The sequence below is a fragment of the Camelus ferus genome, chromosome 1 (assembly GCF_009834535.1).
Source record: "Camelus ferus isolate YT-003-E chromosome 1, BCGSAC_Cfer_1.0, whole genome shotgun sequence".
Lineage (NCBI taxonomy): Eukaryota > Metazoa > Chordata > Mammalia > Artiodactyla > Camelidae > Camelus > Camelus ferus.
This window is the reverse complement of record NC_045696.1, coordinates 47147705-47174532: the sequence shown is the minus strand read 5'-3', so window position 1 is coordinate 47174532 and position 26828 is coordinate 47147705. Positions and strand designations below refer to the sequence as shown.

At 38.8% G+C, this 26828-nt stretch overlaps 1 protein-coding gene across 1 annotated transcript in view; it reads left to right on the top strand.

Annotated features, from left to right (window-relative positions):
- MYH15 (myosin heavy chain 15) overlaps nucleotides 1-26828 on the top strand; it is a 138660-nt gene that overhangs the window by 73748 nt on the left and 38084 nt on the right. The window contains exons 24-30 of the mRNA XM_032478616.1: nucleotides 546-722; nucleotides 2442-2587; nucleotides 5575-5665; nucleotides 7653-8042; nucleotides 14621-14747; nucleotides 22789-22907; nucleotides 25452-25648. Of these exons, the coding sequence (XP_032334507.1) occupies nucleotides 546-722; nucleotides 2442-2587; nucleotides 5575-5665; nucleotides 7653-8042; nucleotides 14621-14747; nucleotides 22789-22907; nucleotides 25452-25648 (1247 nt within the window). The remainder of the gene's footprint in view (nucleotides 1-545; nucleotides 723-2441; nucleotides 2588-5574; nucleotides 5666-7652; nucleotides 8043-14620; nucleotides 14748-22788; nucleotides 22908-25451; nucleotides 25649-26828) is intronic.

Genomic DNA, 26828 nt, shown 5'->3' with positions numbered 1-26828 from the left:
TAATACCGTAATTTCAGCAGATGATTAAATAGCAACTCTTGTACCATCGGTTCTCTTTCATAAAAAAGCACGCAGGCCTGATATAATTGGCTTCCATTTTTGCCTATTTTGTCAGCTGGGACTCTTCTTTGCCTACTGTTTTCTTAGGATACTGAGGCACAACAGGATTAACACGTGCCCTGAACACTCAAAAGAAAGCTAAATTGCCTTCAGTGGTGTCCCTGTTATACAATAATACGACACTGAAAATTGGCCATCCAGTCACCTATGTTGATAATATTTGATTAACCAGAATACCCTATTCCCTGCCCAGGACAGATAACATCATTTGTGTGTGTGTGTGTGTGTGTGTGTGTGTGTGTAAAAGAAAAAGTGAATTTAGAGTTTTAAAAAGTGTATCTGGAATTTGGCTGAATTTGGTTCTTTATGAAAGTAGATACCTCATGAGATTTTTGGTCCTAGAAGAGAGAGGAGACGGCCCTGAGCGTTATGCCCCACCTTCCAGTGGTGGCTCTCACGGAGCTGGTGTTGGCTTCTTCCCTCAGGTCAAGAACCTGGCCGAGGAAGTGGAGTCTCTCAACGAGGAAATCGGCAAACTCCACAGAGCAGCCAAGGCTGGGCAGGAGGCCCACCAGCGGACCCTGGATGACCTGCGCGCAGAGGAGGAGAAACTCCGCACCTTGAGCAAAGCCATGCTGACCTTGGAGCAGCATGTGAATGAGGTCAGTAGTGATGCGTCTCACTAGTTAGCTGTCTGTCTGCATATATACAGACCAGTCTTCACTTAGTTAATCTGCCTTGACATTTTCAGGAAAACTTAACACTGTTAGTTTCTCTCATGATTTAGAAATAGAGGGGTTTTTTTCTTAACGTACACGGAACCGCTATAGTAGAGGAGAGGCCCCAGCGTGTAATCTGTCAGCTTTAAAATGCAACTTCCACACAACCGGGGCAGTGGGAGAAGAACATGGAGATGAATCATAAAGGGGTATCACTCTAAGTGGCTGCCAAGTCCCCACAGAACCTGGTATTTTACCCCACAAATATGTTGGTCCTCAATCTGACACTAGTATTGAAGAATTACTTGAAAGGCCCTATTGTGTCCCCAGGGGTGTACTGAGGTTTATTTATCGTCAAAAAATATGTAAGTCACAGCTGTGTTCTACCTACACTATTGGAAAATGCTTGTAAAATTCTGCCCCTGTTCTGCCTCCATACATGCTCTGAAATAAAGATGTTTCAGACCAGTCTCCATGGGTAGGTCCATCGGTCCTCCTGCCTTCTCCCAGCTGATGGAGTGTATGCAGTCACTGTTTGCTTAGTCCCCAAAGCTTAGCCTTTACAGAATTGCTGACAAGGGTGGTTAGGTTTTTTTTGATTATCTGCTTCTTTTTCCTCATGTGTCTCCATCAGTTTCCTCTATTATGTATTAGTTGTCTCACTCTTCCGATTTCCACTGATGTGTATCTCACAAGGCCTCAGTACGGGGGTTTATTGGTGTTTGTGTGATCACACACACACACACACACACACACACACACACTCACACTCACACTCATATACACATTCTCACACACTTGTTCTCTCTCGGAGTTCATTTATTTTCAGGTTTTTACATACACCTTCCCAAAAGAAATTCTCCCTTCTCCTCCACTTGAATTTTACATCTTTTGCAGGTTACAGGAAAGAGCTTCTATTGCGGCAAACCTAGCCATGAAAAAATAGCTGTATAGTAACTGTTATCTCGCCTCCTGCTAAACCAACCTCGATATTGTTGTTGGCAATACTAATCCAGACATAACTGGAATGTTGTGATCACCTTGGCGGGGGTACCAGAATATGACATAATGTTATGGGCTAGAGAGAGGATCTCAAGGTGGTGAAGGAGGTATGGAAATCATGCCACATGAGATGTCTTTGAAAGTGTCGGAGATACTGAGTTGGGAGATTCCGGACAGCTGCCTGATGTTCATGAATGATCATGCGGAGACAGATTCACCTGGTGTTGTTCCAGGGAGCAGAGCTTAGACTTGTGGGATGAATTTACAGAGAATGTTCTGGCTTCTTACGAAGACGCACTCCCGAATAAATGGACTTATCCACCCATGAAATGAGCTGCCATGTGAAGAAGTGAGCTTCCCATCACTGGAAAGCGATCAAACATAGGCTCACCAGCCATTTATTTTTGGTTCCTTCCATAGGCTAGAGCTGTATTCCTTAATCGCTTAAGTTTTCTTCTACCATTGTGTTATCGAGGTTCTTTTATTATCCTATTGATGTGTGCAATATTTATTTAAAAATATCTACATAACTAGGCATCATTTACAGACTCTTCTTGTATTTTTCTTTCTTTTTTCAAGAAGGGAAGTGGTTAATGAACACCTGTAGTAAAGTATAAACTTTACCTATTTATTTGGCTAAGTAGTATCTCCTTTTGTCAGCTTGAGGGTGCCCTTGAGCAGGAGAGCAAAGTGAGAATGAACTGTGAAAGGGAAAATCGCAAACTGGAGGGCGACTTAAAGCTGAACCGGGAGAGCATGGAGCACCTGGAGAGCGGCCAGCGGCAGCTGGCAGAAAAGCTGAGGAGGTAAGCTGCCCTTCTGTTGATGTGAGATTCTGGGAGACCTTATCTTGGAAGGAATGGCTCTCTCACATAATTCATCCTCTTGACTCCAGGGCCAGATGTCTCAAGACCTGAAGGGGAGGATGAGAAGGCTAACAAGTCTAGCATATTGATTTTCTTTTTGCTAGACTTTATGCATTTACTCTCTTTTTATAATTATATAACAACCTACAAGAAAGTAACTGAGAAGGCTGATGTGAATGAGAGGTGTGGGGCTTGTGATATGTGAACTACTGGAGTTTCAGATTACAAGTCAAAAAATCAAAAAGGCTGACCACTTTTTCTCATGATGAGACCAATGGCACAAAAAGTAAAAAAATGAATAAGTAACAAATTAAAAAAAATTGATCCTAAGGTGAAGTCCCATATACTCTCTGATCATTTAAACAAACAAATACAATATTGTGAATCAACTATACTTCAATAATTTTTTTAAATTAAAATATACTCATTTGCCAGATATAACTTTATAACATTTATATAACTTTTTTGTCAAATAATTTACTATGCAAGTATTAAATCTTAAGTAAAACATAACATAATCAAAATTAGTGGACCTTAGTTCACATGGATTCTCAAGGAGCTCCAGGCAAGGTGGCCCTCTCAGTTTGACTTCATCACTCAGTGAAATGGATTTTCTTACCTTGTGCCTTTGTCTTCCTCCACTTAGCTAGATGTTCTAACCATTAGGGATTTCCAAGTTATTTAGGATAGGTCAAACAAGACGGGGAAACAGTGAGGTCCAAGCGTGACATCTGGCCATGTTATAGCTGGGAGCACACCGGTGGTTGAAGCCACAGTAAAGAAGCAGAAAGTTGAGTGAGAGGCTGTGAGCTGCTGGCTTTCCTGGGTGTGTACGTGAGTCTCCATTTTACATGCTGGTGGTCAGACATGATTAATAGCCTACCAATAAGTTCCTGAACTTGGTAGGTGTTTGGCAAAGATGAAATAAATAACCTTATGAATGTAATGAAACGGTGAAAGGCAAAATGATAATAGAGTTCCTTTAGCACTCAGTTTTGAAGACTGTGTTTCAGCTCCACAGAGTGAAAATTAGACTCCACATTTTTGTAGGCCACAGGTCAGAGGGCCCCAGCATTTTAGAAATTCATGTTTTCAGGAAGTGATAACTTTATTGTAAAAACCTTTCTCTAAATGGACTTAGATATAGATGGAAACTTAATACATGAAAAGGTGGTATTTTAAAATAGTGATGACAGGATAGAATATTTAATAAATAGTGCTGAGATTGATAGCTATTCATCTTCTGAGGTGAAAGTTAAATTTCTTCCTCATACTATTCATACATACATAAAATCTAGTTGCATTACAGAATTAAATGTAAAAATAAAGCTATAAAATCATTATTAGAAGATGCAGCATTATTCACAATAGCCAATAAATGCTGATTGATGGATGAATGGATAAAGAAAATGCAGTGTACATATAATGGAATATTATTCAGCCTTTAAAAAGGAAGTCCTGGCATATGTGACAACACGTGCGAATATGGAAAACATCATGCTAAATGAAATGTCAGTCACAGAAGGATAAATACTGCATGATTCCACTTATGTGAGGCATCTAGAACAGTCAAACTCATAGAAACAGAGTAGAACAGTTCTTGCCGGGGGTTGTGGGGAGAGGAAAATGGAGCTGCTGTTTAGTGGGTAGAAAGCTTCCATCATGCAAGTTCATGATTAAGTTCTAGAGATCTGCTATACAATATTGTACCTAGAGTTAATGATATTGTATTGTACACTTAAATATTTGTTGAGAGAGTAGATCTCATATTAAACATTTTCAATAAAACAACAACAGAATCAAAATTCAAAGACAATATAGGTGTCTTAGGAACACCTATAGACTTAAGACAATAAGTCTTAGGAAATTAGCAGGTCAGACTTGTTGAATGAGTCACAAAAAGCCAAAGGCATAAAAGGAATATCTTGATAAATTTGATGTTGATAGATCAACATTTTAAACATTTATGTGGCAAAAGCCAACATAAATAAAATTGAAGAAACTTATAAAGTGGGAGAAATATTTGCAACTGATATCAAAAAAAATACCAAGATGTTAAAGGAAAATCTATAATTCAATAATTAGATGAACAACCTAACAGAAAAATGGGCAAAGGACATAAGTGGGCAGTTCATTTGTTTTACTGCCCATTTTAAAATCCTCATAGTTGACAGGAAACTGTTACCACTAGCAAACAAGGATATTCATATTAAAACGATGACATACTAATCTGTTAGATTAGGAGAAACTTAGACATGTGGTAATTTTAAGTGTAAATGTAGCGAAATAACTTCACATTGCTATTGGAGGGCAAAGGGCAAGGTTATAATTTAAACACATACCTATACCCAATGCAGCAAGTCCCTGCTCAGTATCCACTCTATAGAGATACTCACATGTACCCAAAGATGCATGTGTCTGAATAGTGTTATTTGTGAAAGTAAAACTTCATGGAAAACCTACGTGCTTAGTAATGGGGAAATGGATAAGTAAACCACATGAGTTCTGAAGCATAAGACTAGTGTGTCACAGTTGACTTTTAGGTGAAGTCATCTACGTGTAGGCCAACATGGAAAAATGTCCATGTATTATTGGGTTAAAATGTTGTAGAACTACAAATACAAATGTATACAATATTATACCTTTCACAGTAAAGAAAATGAAACTATTTCTACTGTTATATAAGCACAAACATATGTCAGTACTCAGAAAAATGTCTGGAAGGCTTCACATAACTGATTTTGGTGGTTACCTCTAGGGAAGGGAGAGAGATGGGGTTTGTTAGACAAGAAGACTTCAGATATAGATGTAATAGTTGAATTTCTACAATGAAAATAAATTCATGTGACATTACTATAATGAAAAGAATATTTAGGCAAAATGTTACTACTATGAACAACTCCATTTAATGCCTCTTTCCCTAACAGGAAGGAATTAGAAATGAATCAGATGAGTTCAAAGGTGGAGAACGAGAAAGGCCTGGCGGCTCAACTTCAGAGGATGGTTAAAGAGCTCCAGGTAATCATTGATCAAGTACCTGTGTGCACCTGGAGTTCAATCCATGGGTGATGATTGGCACCTCAGTGACAGATGCTCTGCCAAGGCAGCCATACCCCTAGTCAACAATAGGCAGAGACAGAAAAGAACAGTGGTTGAGAAGATAAACTGGCATTCTACAGATATGTGCCTCCAGAGAAAATTACTGTTTAAGCTTAGATTTCCTTATCACGAAGATAATGACAACAAATAGCTAATTTGTTGAATGTCAGACATAAACTTGGTTTGTGCTAAAATCCTGGACATGCATATTTTTACTCATTGACCCTCCTGACAACCTTTGAGCTAAAATTAAATGCAACAGGATGTTTAAGTGGTAAGCTCAGTGCCTGACCTCTGGTAAGCATTCAATGTAGCAATTTAATTTTTTACGATGATTAGTCTTTGTTATTAGAAGACAATTATGCTGAAAATCTGTTTTGTAACTACTTGTAGCCTCAAAACATTTGATAACGGGCGGCTATTTATAAGTTTTAGACCTTGTGAAGGTTTTATACTCTATGACTATGTTATAAAGTAATTTAAAACATGGATACATGTAACTCCTCACAAATACATGCAGATAGATTTGTTTTGCTTGTTTTGGAGCTAAATATTTATCTCACCAATGTAACTATTACTCAAAATAATTATAGAACTTTTCCCTGATAATTAGCTTCTGAGACATTTTGAACCAAATAAGAAAACCAGTCTCACTGGTTTATGGATGTGCTTTCAGACACAATATTAATCTCCAAGCAATTATCTATCATATTCACCAGATTCGTCTTCAAATGACACTTGAATTTATGCAAAAAAAAATTTCAATCTGTCCAAAAGATAAATTTCTTAACTTGATCATTAAAAAAATACTCCAAAGATTATTTTTGAAGAAATGTTTCAGAAATGTTTTGTTCAATGACAGTATTATTTGGAATAAAGGTATTGGATCCCAAGATAACCAGTTGGAAGGGGATCACGATTACCTGGATATGGACATCATAATAACTTTTTCAGCATCGTCTCTGTCACAACTCATCTACAGAACTGATAGCCGTACTTATTTGGTATGAGCTAGAAATTAGCTTCCCCTAAACAATCATACTCTTATTTAATGGGAAGGAAAAGACATTCTAAAACAGATTTTATCCTTTTCTTCTCCTGCCCTAACCTATGCCTAATTATTTAAGGTGATGTTAATGAACATTATTTTACTGTGCTGCCCCACAATGATGCTATAAAGATTTGTATAGCTATTTGTCCTTATTCTGAAAGAGTTTTTGGCTCTGAGAGCTCTTATCACTACTTTTTAGTTTGGTCTAATTCTGCTTCTAATGATATCAGATTCCTATTCAATTTCTTAGTCCCATTCCTCTACCAACTTTAATTTGTTACTTCAAATGTCCTGCTACTTGAAATCACCTTCAGGCTAAGAAACCAAGTAACCAGGTGTGTCAGAATTGTGTATAAAATTAAATTGATACTGTTTCTTATGAGTTAGCTGCTTGAACTTGGAGATACTTAGTCTATTGATCGGATTTTTGCCCAAGTTTCCCCTAGTTTAGATTGTCAGGTAAACAAAATCCAGATGAGTGAGGTAGCATACATAAAATTTATCATATTGTTTTTTATAAACTCTCTTTAAATTTTTTTCTTGTTATATGAAAGATGTTTTCTATTCCCTTGGAAAGTGCTCTTTATTAAATTTCCCCTTCATAATTAAATGAGCTTGCTTACCACCAAAGGCTGGGAGATGGGGAGGAACTGCACATTTTGATTCTGGTCTTAATACTGGTTTGGAGCAGATCACTTGATTTCTGTGTATTCTATCTTCTTTAACTAGAAAATGGGAACCAGAAATGTTGTTGTTGTTCTTGGTTGTGAGAAATTTTTTTAAAGGTACAGTAAAGCTCTTGAATATAAAATGCTACAAGTGCTTAGTGAAAGTCAAAATTCTGTATTGCTACAGATTCAGATACAGGATTTGAAAGAGGAACTGGAGGCTGAAAGGACCACTCGAGCCAAGGGAGAGAGGGAGAGAGCTGACCTCACCCAAGAGCTGGAAGACTTGAATGAGAGGCTGGAGGAGGCAGGAGGGGCCAGTTTGGCTCAGCTGGAGATAACTAAGAAACAAGAAGCAAAATTCCAGAAGCTTCGCCGAGACATGGAAGAGGCCACACTGCACTTTGAGGCAACTTCTGCTTCTTTGAGAAAGAGACATGCAGACAGCCTGGCTGAGCTGGAGAGCCAGGTAGAACATCTCCAACAGGTCAAGCAGACGTTGGAAAAAGACAAGAGTGACTTGCAGCTCGAAGTGAATGACCTCCTGACCCACATTGAGCAGACAGCCAGAGCTAAGGTAATACACATTGCCAAGCACTCCTTGAGGATTTAGAACATGGAAGCAGTCAGAGGAGGGAAAGGAAAAGAAAACTAAACCAGGCTGGGGACTCAAGGTTATTTGCTAGTGGGGCTGTAGTGCTTCTCTCATGAAGGACGACTTTGAGTTAGGAGCATCCCTTAGGAAAGGCTCAGGTGCTTGGAGTCTGTCTGAAGGAATGGCGGCACACACAGTCTTGCGGGGAGGAGAGAATTTTTTCTCCTTCATGTTCTTTAGCATCTCTTTAATGGGCCAGTGCTAGAAGAAAGTTTATCTCATGTTCTTTCTTCACTGAGTCCATTAATCTCTATACTGCCAGCTCTCATCTCAAATGATTAGCATCAGATCACAGGTAAGGGCCATCCTACCTTCTAGCAGATGAGAGGAGGCTTGCTGAGGTCAAGGAGAGCAAAGAGCTGGTGCCAAGTTCTCCTCATGAGCAGAATTTGTAATCATCTGGGAAAGAGATAAACCAACAATAAAGCTTGACCTTCATGGATGGTGGCCATAAAAATGTAGAATTTCTTCAAATACTAAGTGGCTCTGAAAATGTTTAGCGTTAATTTCCTTTAAAGACCACATTGAGTAGAAAGAAACACAACGACCCTGCTCTTCTCTCTCCTCTTTCTCTCCACTACCCCTGCCATCCCACCTCCAACTGTCTTAAAATATGAATCTAGTGAGGACTTAGGTCCTCTCTTCCTCCATCTCTTCTGTGTTCTGCATTTTGTATGGATTCTGTCTTCAACTCAGCAATGAAAACATTCTCACTCCATGCCCTGAAGGCTTCAGTTTTCTTCCTCAGCCCCATGGAGCCCTGGAAGACCTTACTCTCTCCATACTCTTGGCCTTTCTTTTATCCTCAGGAACTCTTCTGTTTCTGTACATTTTAGTAGGAAGTCATAAAATCATAAAATCAAACTGTTGATAGGTTCACCATAAATCCATACTAGTTAGGTGTGAATTTTATAGTGTCTGACTTCCTCTAGAATTTCACTGCTTCTTAGAAATTTTTTATTCCTCTAACTCACTTTCTTTTATTTAAAAAGAGAAACAAAATCTTCAGATTCTATCCTGCCTTTCTGAATCCATGCTTTTAATAAATGTTAAGACCTAACTGACAAGATCAAGACCATTCATTATAATTTCTCTCTTCACTTTATAAGTTATTCACTCAATCCATGTCTTTCCTCCTTGTTCCAAAGAATAAAATATTCTACAGCATAATCATTATTCACCCATTCCAGAAGACAAACAAAAAACCATGATAAAAGACTTTTCTTCAGATATTAAGGATGGTATTTTGAGAGAAAAGCAAAGTCTGTCCAAATCTATCTTAATCTGATTTCTTGACCAAAGAGTGATGTTCAGTCATCTATTGATATATCACTCCAAAACCTTGTAGCTTAGAACAACATTTTATTATTATCTCTCTTGGTTCTGTGGGTTGACAGGCTTAACTCAGATGGCAATTGAGACTAGAATCAGCTGAAGGTTTAATCACTCATGTATCTGGCTCCTGGGCTGAGATATTTAGAACTGTTGGGGGCTGGTTGGAAATCTCTCTCTCCATGTGATCTCTCCATGTGACTAGCTTGGGTTTCCTAAGGAGTTGGACTTCTCACATGGCAACTCAAGGCACTAAAAGCAAGTATTCCAGGAGACCAAAGCAGAAGCTGCAAAGATTCTTGTGAAGGAGGCTTACAAAGCAGTGGAGTGATTCTGTGTGACTCCCAGCAGTGCTGAGTCACAGAGGTAGGGGTCTACACATGGGTGCAAGTACGGAGACTGTGGCTCATTGGTGGGCCACCTTTAGAGACTAGCTCCCACACATAGGTGTATACCTCACTACCTCCTTACTCCTTTAACCCCTGCAAAGTCTTTTCATTCCTCTGATTATCTTAGAAGTATTTTCTTGATATGTTCTTTCAAAGATCAGTAATATCTCCCTTTCCTCAAATTAGAATGTCTAAAACCAAACTTATCACCTTCTCCTGAAGCTGACACATCTCCTGTGGACATTTTTGTCACCAGCACACTCTTTCTACCCAAAGCCTGTCATTGATTACTTGTTTCCTCTTGTGTTCTTTTCTGTCTGATCAGTTATTAACAGTAGGTCAATTTTGCACTGTCTTGTAACTTTTCGTGTCATTCCCACTCACCCGTAGGACTTTCATTATCTTTTGACTGGATTACTGCAGTGGTTTCCTAAATTATCTTTCTTTTTGCTACTAGTCTGTCTTTTTTCCAATCTATTTTATATAGTACCCATATGAATATTTCGAGACATGGCTTTATTGAATCACGTCCCTGCTTCAAAGTGAACTCCAAACTTCCACCCTTCAAGGAACCATCTGGCCTGTAATCTGACTCCCTTGCCCTGCCAATTTTAGATTTCATTACTTTGTTTCCCAAACCTTCCACTTACCCAAGCTAGAATGCTTGCCTTCTACCAAATATCCATTTTTCCACCAATATGCCTTTTTCAATCTAAACCATCTCCCTGGAGTGCTCAAGTTCAACTTCCCTTATGAAAATGTTATTTGTTTCTGAATTCCTTTTTTAAAAATATATTTTTATTGAAGTAGAGTCAGTTTACAATGTGTCAATTTCTAGTGTACAGCACAGTGCTTCAGTCATATAGAAACATACATATATTCGTTTTCATATTCTTTTTCACGTAAGTTACTATAAGATAATTGAATATAGTTCCCTGTGCTATACAGTATAAACTTACTGTTTATTTATTTTATATATATTAGTTAGTATCTGCAAATCTCTAACTCCCAATTTATTCCTTCCTACACTCTTCCCCGCTGGTGACCATAAGTTTGTTTCCTATGTCTGTGAGTCTGTTTCTGTTTTGTAAATAAGTTGGTTTGTGTTTTTGTTTTGGTTTTTTTTTTAGATTCCACATATAAGTGATATCATATGGTATTTTTCTTTTTCTTTCTGACTTAATTCACCTAGAATGACATTCTCCAGGTCCATCCATGTTGCTGCAAATGGCATTATTTTATTATTTTTTATGGCTGAGTAGTATTCCATCATCCAAAAGTCTACAAATGATAAATGCTGGAGAGGCTGTGGATAAAAGGGAACCCTGGTACCTTGTTGATGGGAATGTAGTTTGGTACAGCCGTTACGGAAAATAGTATGGAGATTCCTCAAAAGACTAGAAATAGACTTACCATATGATCCAGCAATCCCATTCCTGGGCATATATCCAGAGGGAACCTTAATTCAAAAAGATACATGCACCCCAATGTTTATAGCAGCATTATTTACAATAGCCAAGACATGGAAACAACCTAAATGTCCATCAACAGATGACTGGATAAAGAAGCTTTATACAATGTTTCTGAATTCTTGTAGCACTTTTGGGGTCCCCCTTGTCCTGCTGCCTTGTGTAGTCTTTTTACTCTATTTAAATAGACAACATCTCTAAGGCAGAAACTAGGTCTTTTATTACTCATGTTTACTACATGCTTTCTGTAACCTATACACTCAGTTACTAGCATTGATTTTACATATGCCTCTTGGGATTTCTGTGGCTTACAGGTTCACTGATTTGTCCAAGGTTACAAAATCTGCATGACAGAGATGGGCCTCAGCTCCAATCCTGTGTATGTCTGTGGGCAACCACATTCTGCTGCTGCCTTACATATTTGTTGGTGGGATCAGCTGATTCTGTTCACTCTCTTAGGCAGATCCATTATGCTGAACTTTTTCTTAAATTGTTTACTTCATCTTTTCCTGAATTATAATGCCAGAAATGCCAATACTCAGTGGGACAGTGGAAACCGAAGCATTTTCTAAAGCATATTACGCTGACAGAGAGGCCCAGGGCAATTTAGAAGTTTGAGGCAATCTCACAATTATCTTGATTATTTTGAATTCCCATTGGTTTCTGAGTTTCTATGAGAGAGCGATTTTATGCATCATTTTAAGAACCAGTTTTAGGATGAATGTACATTATTCCATTAACTTCTTCCTTCCTGGTATCAAACTTTTGTGTCTATCTTTACGCTTAAGTTTGAAGTTCTTTTGCAGGTACCACTCTTTTGCCGTAACCCTGCACAAGCCACCTTTAGACAAACAATCTCATTGTCTCTTGAAGATCCAGCTTATGAAAACACTTGTTCAATTAAAAACACTCTACCAGTGTTAACAGTGCCCATGTATCTCTACCATTTAAGCTGTGTCTAAAGGCAAGTGCCTTGGCCCAGCTGGGCTTTCCCACACAGGCTTCTCTTGAAAACTGGGCGTTTTATGGCTCCTTCAACTTGCCATTTCCATACCACTGACTGAGTTGTCTTATAGAGATCTGTTTTCTTTCACCCTCAGCAAACAGGTGTGTAGTAGAGCATACTTAGGGCCACACACAGAGTGGCATTTCTCACATCTGGTCGTGTTCCTCCTGGCCCAGTTAATGGGTCATTTATTATTGGAGACAACATAAAATAAAGGTGGTTCACACAGTCATCACATCTTTGTCCAGTTTCCTCGGGGACCCAGGATTCATGACAATTTGAGCTAACTAGGACATTGTCAGTGAATCTTTAGTGGTTCCTTTATTACTTCATACAACAGATGCTTATGCATCTAGTATCTAGTGTATGGCTTTTTTAAAATTTGCATCTGCACAGGCAATTATCAGTTCAAACCCTAATTCCAACACATACTAGCTGTGTGAATTGGGACCAGGTATTTAGCCTCTCTGACTCCATTTTCTCATTTATAAAACAGAGCCAACCTGAATTCTCAAGGAATATGGTGAGGAAAACAATGAGTGTGCCAACTTTGACTGTCAAATTAGTTTCAGAAATGAGAGCAAACATATTCAACATTCAAAACATTGGAAATTACAGACCGTCTAAAACCTGTTACACTTGTCGCCACTATAGCTTCTAGTAGCAAGTGGAGAGGGTGGGTAATTGAGTGTGCCTGGCAGTTGACATCAGTGCTGCAGCCTACATGATGCTGATGACATCGTACAAAAAGCTGATCACTGAATCTCTGCCAGGTCTGGTTTCATAACCAGCACCAAGCCTGGGTGTGCTGTGGAACATCCGTGAGTAGAACTACATGACATTGCTTGCCAGTCTCCACATGGGTAGGGGCCGAATCTGCCTCTTCACTTGTTTGCTAATCAGCGGATAATATCCTGACCAAGTGAAAAATTAATTCGGGGGTTGGGGTTTATGAGGAGAGCTTGAATGTGACCTCTAAGTAAACCTCAGTGGGGATGTTGGCCAACCTCTCTTCTAAAGTTTGCAATAATTTGAGTGTCTTAGACATTTATTAAGTGCCTGTTTTTTGTCAAGCACTTCATTTGGCCTTGTGGATAGAAGATGTAATCTAGTAGTGTTTCATAAGGAGTTTAAAATATTCATTAGTGTAAGCTTAAAGAGAACAACCTTCAACACAGCCTAGGCTCCAGCTAGAGATCACCAAAGTATTTGCTGATACAGTTTTCCAGAGGACCAAATCTGGCATCATCTTTGAAATGTTTCTGGTCCTTGGCCATTGCTACATCATAAAAATTAGTTTAACATTGAAACTATGAGATTTACCACCAGATTTCACAGTTTTCATCATTTCCTAGGAATGATATTGATGTGATATTTTCTTTGTCTTCTATTTCCATAGCACTCATTCTTTGCAGAGACAAAAGCTTCACAGGGTTGTTGTTTGGATTGAGATTTAATACAGGTAAAGAGCAAAACACAAAATCAGCTATGTAAAAATCTGGATGACAAAAATCTGGATGTGACAAAAGTCTGGATGATTAGATTAGTGACCTAAACCAGGGAGCAGTACAAAGGCCAATGGTACATCATTTTCTTCAAGCATGAACAACCAATTCTGAGAAGTTGGAGTTTGGGATTGAAGTGTTCACCCAGCAGGGTAATCATGAGCCTGGAGTCCTAGTGATCGGGAGGGTCCAGCTGTTTGGAAAGTTCAGACTTCTATTACTGTGCTATTGCAGCTCAGACCCATCCACTCTCTCCTATTCTTCTTGCTCAGCCTTGTGGATTTCCTTCCCTCTTCCTCCAGACCCTCCCATCTTTCCTTTCCCTTCCCTCTGAACCTACCCCCTTGTGGATTGAGTGCCTAGCATGTGCTCGGAATAGGCACTAGGGATATAATCTGTAGTTAAATGGAATCTTTACCCTCATGATACTTATATCTAGTGAGAGAGAAAGATGATTAATTATATGATGTAATGTCAGGGCGTGACTATATACTTCATCAGTGTTTGAGATGTTTCCTTCTTCAGAGAAACAAAGAATCCCGGAGAAGTTCCCAATGCCCAGAAAGTTGGGTTTCTTCATTAACATCTATAATCTGAAAAGTTTGGGCCTTTCTGGGTCCAAGACCCTGAGTTTATTGTGCCTATGTAGGTTAGGAGACATTGTCTCTCCGTGCTGGCTGTGGCTTTCAGGGCAGAAGAGAGCACATGGTCCTAGGAGCCACCTTCCCCTCTGTCCTCATGCAGCTAGTTCAGCATGGCCTTTATAAGTCATATTCAACCCTTCCTTCTCAATTCAAAGGCTAGTGCCGAGAAGCTCTGTGGTCTGTATGAAGAACGCTTGAATGAAGCAAATGCAAAGCTAGAAGAAGTGACTCAGTTGGCAAATGACCTGACAGCACAGAAGACAAAGCTCCGGAGTGAGAATGGTAAGTAAACTCTCATTGCTGCCTCACTGAGGAGGCTCAGTCCCAGCCGACACGTGGAGAGACAAACGAGCTGATGAACTCATCACTGAGCCTGAGTGGGCGCTGAAAGATTCTGGGGGAGGAATGAGGCACTGATGGACCCTTGTCCACAGACATGCCCTTGTCTGGGAAGGATCCCCTCTATACCAGTTTGGGAGGCCCTGCCTATTTGTCTCCCATAAAGGGGAAAAGTAATATGCAGTTGGCTGAAGAACTCGCAAGATCAAAGGATGGTAGGGGCTGTCCACACAGCTACAAGACATGCGTCTGTCACATCTATCTCATTGAAATAGGCATTATTTCTAATTTTCACCAATGGACCCACACCTCTTATTTATATTCAGTAAAAGCCATAGTCTGGACAATGGTCTCCCAGGGCCCCATGATTGGGCCCCGTTATCTCTCTGACCTCTTCTTCTACTTCCCCTTCTCTCATTCTGCCTTGGTCACATGGACCTCTTTGCTGTGTTTTGAACATACCAGGCATATTCTCACCCTCGAGTCTTCTGCCTCCTATTTCCTCTACCTAAAATAATGCCCTATTAATTTTGTGAAGACTTGAAGATGGGGGTTAATCAAAGGGATATCGGGGGGAAGTCAGGATGGGCCTTGTTGAGAAGTGCTCTCAACCAGTTTTCTCCCTGTGTTTCTGTTTTCATAGTATTTAATACCTTCAAACAAACTATCTGCTTGACCTAATAAATAAGTTTATTTGTCTTGTCTCCATCTGCCGAAGTGTAATAAGCTACACAAGGGCAAGGGTCTTTGCCTTGTTCACGTCAATCTTGAGGAACAATGCCAGCCACTTACTGGTGCTCCACAAACATGTGGTAAATAAAAGTAGAAAAATGTTCCATGGCTTCCTCTCAACTATCAACCACTATTGATAGTGGGTTATTTTTTTCCTGTCTTTTACATGATGGCAATCTATTTAGGGTTTTTCTTTTGCAATTTGTCATGAGTTATCTTGTATCTCAGATTCTCAGTCATTTATGATGGCTGTTCCAATCCATCAAGGAGATGGACTGTGGTTGACTTCACCTTGCCCTGTAACTTGTTTCTCTGCTATGAATAGCATGTGGCTAGCTGTTTGTAATTAGAATTATTTTTTATAATGTATTTCCCAGTGATGGAATTCCTAGGCCAATGAAAATAAAGTATCTTGATACCCAGAGGCACTCACTTTGAAAAGAGAATGAAGACCATTTGAACTGCATAATCATCCTTCTGCTCATGGACACCTCTGTTTCTAGATGCTAAACCTAGAGTCAAAGCTAAATTAAAATGAACTGGTAAGACTACAAACCTGGTAATCTAAAGGGAAAGTGTTCTTTCAGGTTCTGGCAGGGACACTAAGTAGGACTCTTCTCATTGCTGGTGACAGGGGTGTGACACTTGGCCTCATTACAAAATCCCCAATTTGATCTTCTGTTCCATTTAGGGTACAGTCTGCATGTGGTGCAGTCCGGATACGAGGCTGCTAAATTCGTGTATGTCTGGCCCTGCAGGAGGTGCTGTATACAATTTGTTTTGATAGGCATTGCCTACCTCCCCCTAGTTACTGGCATTAATTTTCTACTTACTTTTTTGATGAGGAAATTGGTAGGTGAGTGAAATGAAAGTGGATCTGGGATGATAATTCTGCTTAGGATGCAGGACCTTTTACTTCCTCTTTTAATTCTTAGCTTTACCTTTTAGCTTTTGTATGAATTAAATTTTAAGTATATATCTATCCAAACCTCTCCTCCTCTTACAAGGCCTATGCTCCAGACTTTTTGCTGCTTTTTTTTTTTTTGCTACTATCACCAGTTTCTTTCTCATGCCCTTTCCTGTCCACTGCTTTCAAAGGAGACTTATAGTAAATGTGATCAATTAAGCCATGTTAAGTGGGTCCTAGATCTATAAAGTATATAATATGTTAGTCTTAACCCCCCTAATACATTGATATTTTTTCAGAATACTTTTAAATATGATCTTATCCCCCAGAGCTTCTCAAATTTGGGTCCATGGAATCCCAGCAGTCACCAAGACTTTTTCAGGGGACCTCAAAGGTTAGAGCTATTTCATTATAATACTAAACCACTGTTTGCTTTTTAAATTCTTTTGCTGCTGTTATTGATGGTGCAAAAACAATGACACTTCAAAACGCGGGAGCCTTTATCACAAGCAAGGCGGTACACTGCACTGTGCTATTAATCATTGTATTCACTGATACATACTCACAGTCACAAAGTCAGTTTTACTTAAGAATGTCCTTAATGAAACAGTAAAATTTGATTATATAACATATCAATCCCAAGTGTATATCTTCTTAATATTCTGTGTGACAAAACAAAAAGTATGCATAAAACACTTCTGTTTCATACTGAAGTAGGATGTGTGATTGTTTAAGTTCTGAGCTGAACTAGCAGGTTTTTTTTTTTCAGGGAGCATAGTATTTACTTAAAAGAATATTTGACAAACGATGCTTATTCAGATACAGATATTTGGCAGATATTTTCTCAAAAATGAACAAAGTGAGCCTGTCACTACAAGGAAAGCAACTGACAATATTTGTTACCAATAATAAAAGTGGAGTTTTTAGGTAAAAATTAGATTTCAGAAAACACATAAATGCCATTGTGAACTTGATGGCCCTCAATTCTTGAAGGCTTTTTTTCCTTTATTATTTTTTTTATAGAAGTATAGTTGACATACAATATAATACTAGTTTCAGGTGTACAACCTAGTGATTCAACATTGATTTACATTACAAATTGATAACCACAATAAATCTGATAACCATCTGTCACTATATGAAGTTATTTTGGTACCAATGACTATATTCCCTATGCTGTACATCATATCCCCCATGACTTATTTATTTTATAATTGGAAGTTTGTATCTCTTAATCCCTTTCACCTATTTCATCTAACCCCCAACTCCTTCCCCTCCAGTGACCACTAGTTTGCTCTCTGTATGTATGAGTTTGTTTCTGTGTTGTTTTGTTTGTCTGTTTCTTTTTAGATTCCACATATAAGAGAAATCATATAGTATTTGTATTTTTCTAACTTATTTAGCATATTACCCTCTAGGTCTGTCCATGTTACTACAAATGACATGACTTCATTATTTTTCATGACTGAATACTAGTCTATTGGATATATATATCACATCTTCTTTATTCATTCATCTATTGAAAGACACTAAGATTGCTTCTATATATTGACTATTATAAATAATGCTGCTATGAACATAGTGGTGCACATATGTTTATGAGTTAGTGTTTTCATTTTCTTCCAGTAAATATTCAGAAGTGGAACTGATGAATATCAGTGAGAGATGGTATCTCATTGTGGTTTTAATTTGCATTTCCCTGATGATTAGTGACACTGAGCATCTTTTCATGTGCATGTCTTCTTTGGGAAAAAAAAAAAGTTTATTCAAGTCTTCTGCCCAGTTTTAAATCAGATTACTTTATTGACATTGACTTGTGTGAATTCTTTGTATATTTTAGATATTAACCACTTAGCAGATACAGCATTTGCAAATATCTTCTCCCATTCAGTAGGTTGTCTTTTCATTTTGTCAATGGTTTCTTTTGCTATGCAAAAGTTTTTAGTTTGATTGGGTCTCATTAGTTCATTTTTGCCTTTGTTTCCCTGGCTTGAGGAAACAGATTCCCCAAAATATTGCTGAGGCCAGTGTCAAAAAATACACAAGTCTATGTTTTCATCTAGGAGTTTTATAGTTTCAGGTCTTACATTTAAGTCTTTAGTTTATTTTGAATTTATTTTTGTGCCTGGTGTGAGAAAATAGTCCACTTTGATTTTTCTGCATTTAACTGTCCAATTTTCCCAATACCATTTATTGAAGACTGCCTTTTCCACACTGTATGTTTTTGGCTCCTCAGTTGTAAATTAATTGTCCATCTAAGCACAGGTTTATTTCTGGACTCTCTCTTCTGTTCCATTGATCTGTGTTTTTGTGCCAGTATCATAAAGTTATGATTACTCTAGCTTTGTGGTATAGTTTGAAATCAGGGAGTGTGATACTGCCAGCTTTGTTCTTTCTCATGATTGCTTTGGCTATTCTGGGTCTTCTATGGTTCCACATAAGTTTTAGGGTTATTCTAGTTTTGTGAAAAATGCCAAAAATGTTGCATTGAATCTATAGATTGTTTTGGGTAGTAATATTTCAACAATATTAATTCTTCCAATCTATGAACACAGAATATCTTTCCATTTACTTTTATCATCTTCAGTTTCTTTCATCAATGTCTTACAGTTTTCAAGTACAGGATCTTTCACTTCCTTGGTTAAATTAAATCCAAGTATTTTATTATTTTTGATGCAGTTGTAAATTGAATTGTTTTCTTCATTTCTCTTTCTGGTAGTATGTTACTAGTGTACAGAAATGCAGCTGATTCTGCATATTGATTTGGTATCCCACAACTTTATTGAATTCATTTATTAGTTATAATAGTTTTTTCATGGAGTCTTCAGGGTTTTCTATGTATAGTATCATATTGTCTATAAATAGTGATGGGTTTTTTCTTACTTTCCAATTTAGATGTCTTTTATCTCTTTTTCTTGTCTGATTGCTGTGGCTAGGGCTTCCAGTACTGTGTTAAATAAAAGTAGCAAGAATGGACATCCTTGCCTTGTTCCTGATCTTAAAGGATTTTCACCATTGAGTATGTTGGCTGTGGTTTTGTCATATATGGTGTTTATTATGTTCAGGTATGTTCCTTCTCTATTTTCTCTCCCTCTCCCTCTCCCTCCCTCCCTCTCTCTCTCTTTCTCTGTCTGTCTCTGTCTCTTCTCCTTCTAGAGCCCTATAATGCAAATGTTAGTGTGCTTGATGTTGTCCCAGAAGTCTATTAAACTAATCTTATTATTATTTTTTTAATTCTGGTTTCTTTTTGCTGTTCTGATTGGGTGATTTCTAATACTTCATCTTCCAGATTGCAGATCTGTTCTTCCATATCCTTTAATCTGCTGTTGATTCCCTTAGTGTGTTTTCATTTCACTTATTGTATTCTTCCATTCTAACTGATTCTTTTTAAAATTTTCTATCTTTTTGTTGAAGTTCTCATTGAGTTCATCCATTCTTATCCTGAGTTTGGTAAGCATCTTTATGAGTATAACTTTGAACTCCTTTCTGGTAAATTACTTATCTCCATTTCATTTAGTTCTTTTTCTGGAGTTTTGTCTTGTTCTTTTATTTGGAAAGTATTCCTTTGCCTCCTCATTTTACCTCTTTGCTTCTATGTATTAGGTATATTAGCTATGCCTCCCAGCCTTGAAAGAGTGGCCTTATATGAAAGACATCCTAAGGGGCTCAGTGGCACAATCCCCCGTGGTCACTAGAGCTAGGTTCTCCAGGGGTTTCCCCTGTTTGAGCTGCTTGCACCTTCCTATTGTGGTTGGGCCACAATTGCTATGTGCATACTGGTGGCCCCAGGCCCAGCTGGCTGCACAGCTTGGTTGTGACTGCTGTGGGTGTGCTGTGGGTGGGGCTGACCCCCAGAGTGGGCACGTCTTTGGGGGAAGGGGCACTGGCTGAGGTGGCCCACCAGGTAGGATGGAGTGAGAGACACTTTGGAGGGGCACTGGGGCCACTTGCCTGGTGGAGTGGGCATGGAATGACTTTTGAGGGGCCTGCTGAGGTGGGTCCTCAGGGGAATGTTGGGGTGAAGTACACTGTTTGCTAGGTTGATTGAAAGTAACAGAAGTAGTGCCCAACAGCCTTAGACTAGTTATGTGGCAGAAGAGTTAAAAATAAAAATATAGAATTGCCAGCAGGTGCTTCTGCCCCTGGAGAAAGTTTCCACCAGATTCCTGCCCCTCCAGCATATGTCCTAATATTAGGCAAAAAATCTCTTTGGATGACCCAGGTGCTTTTAAAGCTGTTGCCTCTGCTCTGGGACTTGGAGCAAGTGAGTTGGCGGACATGTCCTTCAAATGCAGTGTCTCAGCTCTCCACAGGACACTGGCTCTCCTGACCCTAAGCTCCACTGACTTTCAAAGCCAGGCATTATGGAGGCTTATCTTCCCAGTGCAAGTACCCTGGTATGGGGAGCCTGATGTGGGGCTTGGACCCCTCACTCCCTGGTGGGTGCCTCCGTGGTTGTGATATTCCTCCTACTTATAAGTCACTGCACGGGAGATGTGGGTTCTGACTAGACCACATCCCTACCCCTCTTACCCATCCTCATATGGCCTTTTCTTTGTAGCCTTAGTTGTAGAAAATCTGTTCTGCTAGTCTTCAGGTCATACTCGGGGATCGTTGTTCTTTATGTAGTTGTAGTTTTGGTATGTCTGTGGGAGGAGGTGAGCTCAGGGTCTTCCTCCTCCATCTTGATCTGAACCTTAAAGACTTTTCTTATGAGATAAGTGGTGATGTTAACAAATATGATTTTTTTTATATTGTGTGATGACATATGTTAACATTTGCAAATTATACATAATTGAGTAAATGCGTATTTTTCAAATCACGACTATGTGATGTTACAAAATCATATGTGGATAAAAGATCCATTCAAAGTTTAAGATAGATCCATGAATTTTAATGTAACAGAATAAAAATTTTCATTTATATGGTTTATATCATTAACCCTTACAAAGCTTCCATTTGTTGAGTTTTGGTGTAGTATCAAATAATAGTCACAATTATCCAAAAAGACTATGAAAATTCATCTCCCTTTTTTCTACTACATATCTATGAGAGGCTGGATTTTCTTCATATACTTCAACCAGAACAGTTGAATTCTTCAACCAAAAGAATTCAGATGACTTTTATTAAGCCAGAGATTTTTTAAAATGTAAAATAAGGTCATTTTTCTCATGAATATTTTGTTACTTTAGAAATAGTTCTTCCCCCTAAAATTTTTTATTTATGTTAACATATCATTAAGGTTTTTATTATTATTTTAAAATGAATAAATACATATATTAAATTTCTCTTTTAATTTCTATTATACTATGTATTAATATAAAACTTACATAAACAAAATCTCTGTGGGGTCCCCAATAATTTTTAAGCATATAAAGAGTTTCTGAGACCAAAAAGTTTTGAGAATTCCTGTTTTAGTCCAAACAAATGCTTTCTTTTAATTTTGAGAGTTTTAGAACTTGTTTGTAGCAAGAGGGATAGGAGTCAGAAATATTTGGGACTTTACTTTTGCACTAATAATAACTTTAATTTTGCACTAATAAAGGTAACTGCCTTTGCTCAGGATGGGCTCTGCTTTAGAGCTACTTCTAACAACCAGCATGTTTCTGATCTATCATTAATGAAATAAGCTAAGCAGGGAGAGTAGACTACAGTGAAATAAAATGTACCCCTTTCTTGGTCACATTATCTACCACTTAATGACAATTTCTAATATTTATTTAGCAATTCAGTCTACAGAATATATTCACCCTCATTTAATTTTCATTAACAATCTTTTATTGTTATCCATATTTTACAAATGAGGCAAAGAAACTGTAATTATCTAAAAATTATATGGCCAGAAATTGGTAAAGCCACACACACTAAACAAGGGGGCATGGCAATGAGGAACACATTCTTTAGAATTAAGAGTTTAATTTGAATCTATATTCATCAGTTACCAGCACTGCAGGTTTGTGTCTCAATCACATTTAAGTAAGTTGCTGTGTTTTCCCTTCTGAAAAATGGGTAATATAATGTCTACATTATCAAGGAGTTATGAGAATTAAACTAGATAATATACATAAAGTACTTACCCCATGGAAGATTCTCCATAAATGGTAGCTAATATTATCTGTTTTTTATCTATTCATATTTACTACTACAAATCAGTTTTTTTAGGGTTCTGTGAGTTCTGAAAAGGATCGTTGCCATGATTTTGCTGATTACTGGACTCAGACTCTTTATAAATACCAAAAATATGTGAATCATTTTAGCTGCTCTTAAACTCAACAGGTTAAGTGGGGGAGGCAGTAGTTGAGGAAAAGGACCATAATTAACTTATTTTATGAAATCTTTCTGTAGGTGAGTTCCTGAAAAGGCTGGAAGAAAAGGAGGCTCTGATAAACCAACTTTCCAGGGAAAAGAACACCTTCACACTGCAGATTCAGGACCTGAAAGGGCAGTTGGCAGAACAGACCAAAGTAATGCATCTATTATTTCTCACCAGGAGCTTGACTGTATGTTTGAAAAAAAAAAAAAGTAGAGCTTGTTAAGTCAGCCCGAATATCTTCTCATATAAAAGAAAAGGGGAAAGTGCCCTAGAAGTTATGGGAAGAAAGATGTGTTGGATCTTGTATGTGCCGGGAAGGACTCTGATCACTGAAGGATCATCCTCAGTAATTCCAATTGCTTCCCTAGTTTGTCTAGATTTTAGCACAAGCAAAGCATGTGTTTCCATCTTGCATTATTACTTGAACAGACAGTTGGCAAAGTTCTTTATAGATCTTTGATTCTGAATTGCATAAAGAAGTGAAATTAAATAGAAGGCCAGGACAAAACAAATGGGGATAGATTAGCTCAATATTACTTTTAAATTGTCAATAAATTATAGATATTAGTCATTATTAGTCACTAGTTCCCAAGAGATATATAATGTAGCTAATAAGTGACCACAATGAAAGAGGTTCTTTAAGGTTGAAGGATAGTGACTAAAATGGGAGAGGGGAGGTCATTGAGTCTTCAGACTCCTGATTTTAAACATTTTATTTTATTTCCTCCACTCTTCTTATTTTGTATATACATTTTTTGGTTGTTGGTTTGTTTTTGGGGTTTTTTTTTGAGGGGGCAGTAATTAGGTTTGTTTATTTATTTATTAATAGAGGTGCTGGGGATTGAATGCAGGATCTCAAGCATGCTAAGCATGCACTCTACCACTGAGCTATACCCTCCCCTACCCGTATATACATTTAAAAATTACTGCCATGATTTGTGCATCAGACATTGATGAAACAGGTAGAATGATACCTTTTTACGTGAAGAAACCGAGGTTCTGAGAAGACAAATAACTCATCCAAGGTCATACAGCTAATCACGGACTGCTAAGGAATTGTAGCAGGTAGCGAAATGACTTGATTTGTGTTTGAGAAGCTCTCTCTGGCTGACTTCCCAGTGGCTTCCAACTGGGGTACAAGGCCCCCTTGCTCTGGCTCCAGCCTGCTTCTGTGACCCGACCTCATACATCTGCTTCCCTCATTTACTCCCCTCTGGTCACCATGGCCTCCTCGCTGCCTCTTAAACAAGCTGCCATCATTTTTGTAGCTGCTATTCCCACTGTCTGAAAGCCCTTCCCTAAGAAAGGCCTTTGGGGGATGATGAGAAAAGAGCAAACATTCCTCATCGAGTCCATCTGTTTATTTTCTCACTGCTGTCAGCCATTTTATTCATTACTTTGTGTACATGTTTGTTTTGTGTGTCCTCTCACAATTTTGGGCTCCTTTGGACAAAGGCTTGTCTCCATCTTATTTACTTCTTTTTATTTTTAAATGTCGGGGACAGGGGAAGGTAATTAGGTTTATTTATTTTTATTTATTTTTTAATGGAGGTACTGGGGATTGAGCCCAGGATCTTGTGCATGCTAAGCACACACTCCACCACTGAGCTATAACCTCCCTCTCGTCTCATTTACTTCTATAAACACTAATGCCTAGAACAGGTGCTCAATACATATATATTAAATAAGAGAAAGGGCCAAAATTTGAAGCCAAGTTTGCCAGATTCTAAAGCCCCTGTCCTCCTCAGAGTCACTGTATTATTGCTCCTCGTTCACTGCCCAGTGGCACCTGCCTGAGTCTGCCATTAACCAAGCCTTGTGCTTTAGGGCTGCATCTACCTGAGAAGATGCTCTTTTTAAAATTTGCATTAAAGACCCACGAGGACTGGCAGAAGCCACTAGACTAGGTTGTCTCTTGGGAACGATGCTGCTAGGTTAACCAGTCCATCAGTCACATGACAGAAACAGTCCTTTAACTGAGCTCTCCCATCCAATAAATACAGTAACCACTGCTATACTACAGCTGAATATCTAAATTTAAATTGACATTAATTAAAATTAAGTAAAATTGAAGTTCAGTTTTGACCACACCTGGTTTGGGGCACATTTTGAATGTTCAGTAGCCACATGGCTTGTGGCTACCCTATTGGAGAGCATACGTATAGAATATTTTTATCACCAAGGAGAGTTTCATGTAGTAGTGCTGTTTGAAAGTGATAAGAGATAAAGTTTTTAGAGATTTACATGTGAAATAAAAGATTTTGTTTTCCTCATCAATTGAATGAGAAAGGTGGACTAAATCTCAGTGATCCTTTCTAGTCCAAACAAGATATGACTCCTACCTACTGCTAAATTTAAATCTATTGCCTAAATGATAGTTAGTATTCTCCTTGCTACCTGCATCCTGCACTATTTCTAGAACTCCAGGCCTGTCTATTGTCAAAGCCCACATAGTCAAGCTGGCATTTCCCTAAATAGAACCTTCTTCCCTGTTTTAATGGCAGCAATTAGATACCCTCTCCTTTCTCTTCTTGTCCCCAGCGCTCTCTCTGGTATTATCTTACTAGGTTCAGGTTCAGGCTGAATTTGTGGCAGGTGGTTATTAACCTTATCTAAGAAAGATGACGTCACCTCCAAGCCATTCGTTGCTCGTGGTGGTCGTGCCTTTTTGTCACGTGCGTTGTGTCCCCTACAGTCACAGAGTGCCCTGGCCCAGGCTGTGAGGTCAGCCAAGCATGACTGTGACCTCCTTCGAGAGCAGTGTGAAGAAGAGCAAGAGGCCAAGGCTGAGCTGCTCCGGGCGCTCTTCAAAGGCAGCGCTGAAACGGTGAAGTGGAGGATGAAGTACGAGGACGACAGCATCCGGAGAACTGAGGACTTGGAGGATGCCAAGTGAGTGGGGCACGGCGACCCTAACCTGGGGTCAGTTACACAGAGGACCGCGAGGATGGCGGCTTTCTCTTCAAGGTCGCGTGTGTGCACTTAGCAAATCCTCACCCAGCATGTGACCAAGCCTAAGACCAAAGCTGAAACAGCCACCACTGGCAGGAAGCACATGCTCCAGAGGGGTTCAAAAATAAAAATGATAATGCAGAGTGGTAAAGACTAGATAGAGGTCCTGGGGGGAAAAGGAGGCTCTTTCTAGGGGAACCAAGGAAGTCTTCATAGAAGACTTTGAGCTATGGTTTGAAAGTGGACTAGCATTTAAAATCCTGTGTGATATTTGCAACACCAAAATAATGGAGTCCTTATGTATATGTGTCTCCACACATTAAAGTCACTGTGTTTCTGGTCTGCAACTTGTAGACTACAAAGAGGTCTGTGAAGATGGACAGGGAGAGCTGGAAACGTGTTGAGATCTGTCATCCTGCCTATGGGACAAAAGTTTCTTTGAAAAGAAGTCACCTTTGGGCCACCTCTAAGGTTATGATATCCGTTTTATAGCCAACACTCCATAAAGGCTTTAGAAGTTCTCAGGAACTACAGAAGTTTGGGGCCCACATGAATCAAGACTCAGTACCAGGGTGCAGTTCTGAAACATTTTTCTCCAAGGTTGAAGGACTGTGTGTCTTTGAGAGAAAGTGTCACACCAACCCCAGCTTATAATCATTAAAAGTTGACACAAAAGAATGTGTCCCTGGCTTGGTGGCTTGGCAAAAGTCCAGGGCAGATCGATACATTTCTCTTTAGCTTCACCCCAAAATATTATTTTTCAGTTCTTTGCCTAAATCTTTGAAAGACATTGCTGTGCACGTGCTGAACAGCCACTGTGTTCTGCCCCTAAAGGGGTACCAAGTGATTGTCTCTCTAGTCACAGGAACTTAAAAAGGACTTACGGATGACAGACACTAAAAATACCTGCAGTAAATGTGTTAAAACTCTGAATCACAGAAAAGTGGGGCTCTGAACTGAAATGGCTCCTCATATCCAAAATAGGGCATTTGCTTCTAAAGTAATATTTTTTTTCTAATAATTGAAGAATTCAAGTGAAAGTATCTACCAGTAATTCTGTTGAAAGTTTCTTTGGAAGGGATAGAAAAGAAGGGAAAGTATGTAGGCTACATATGACCAC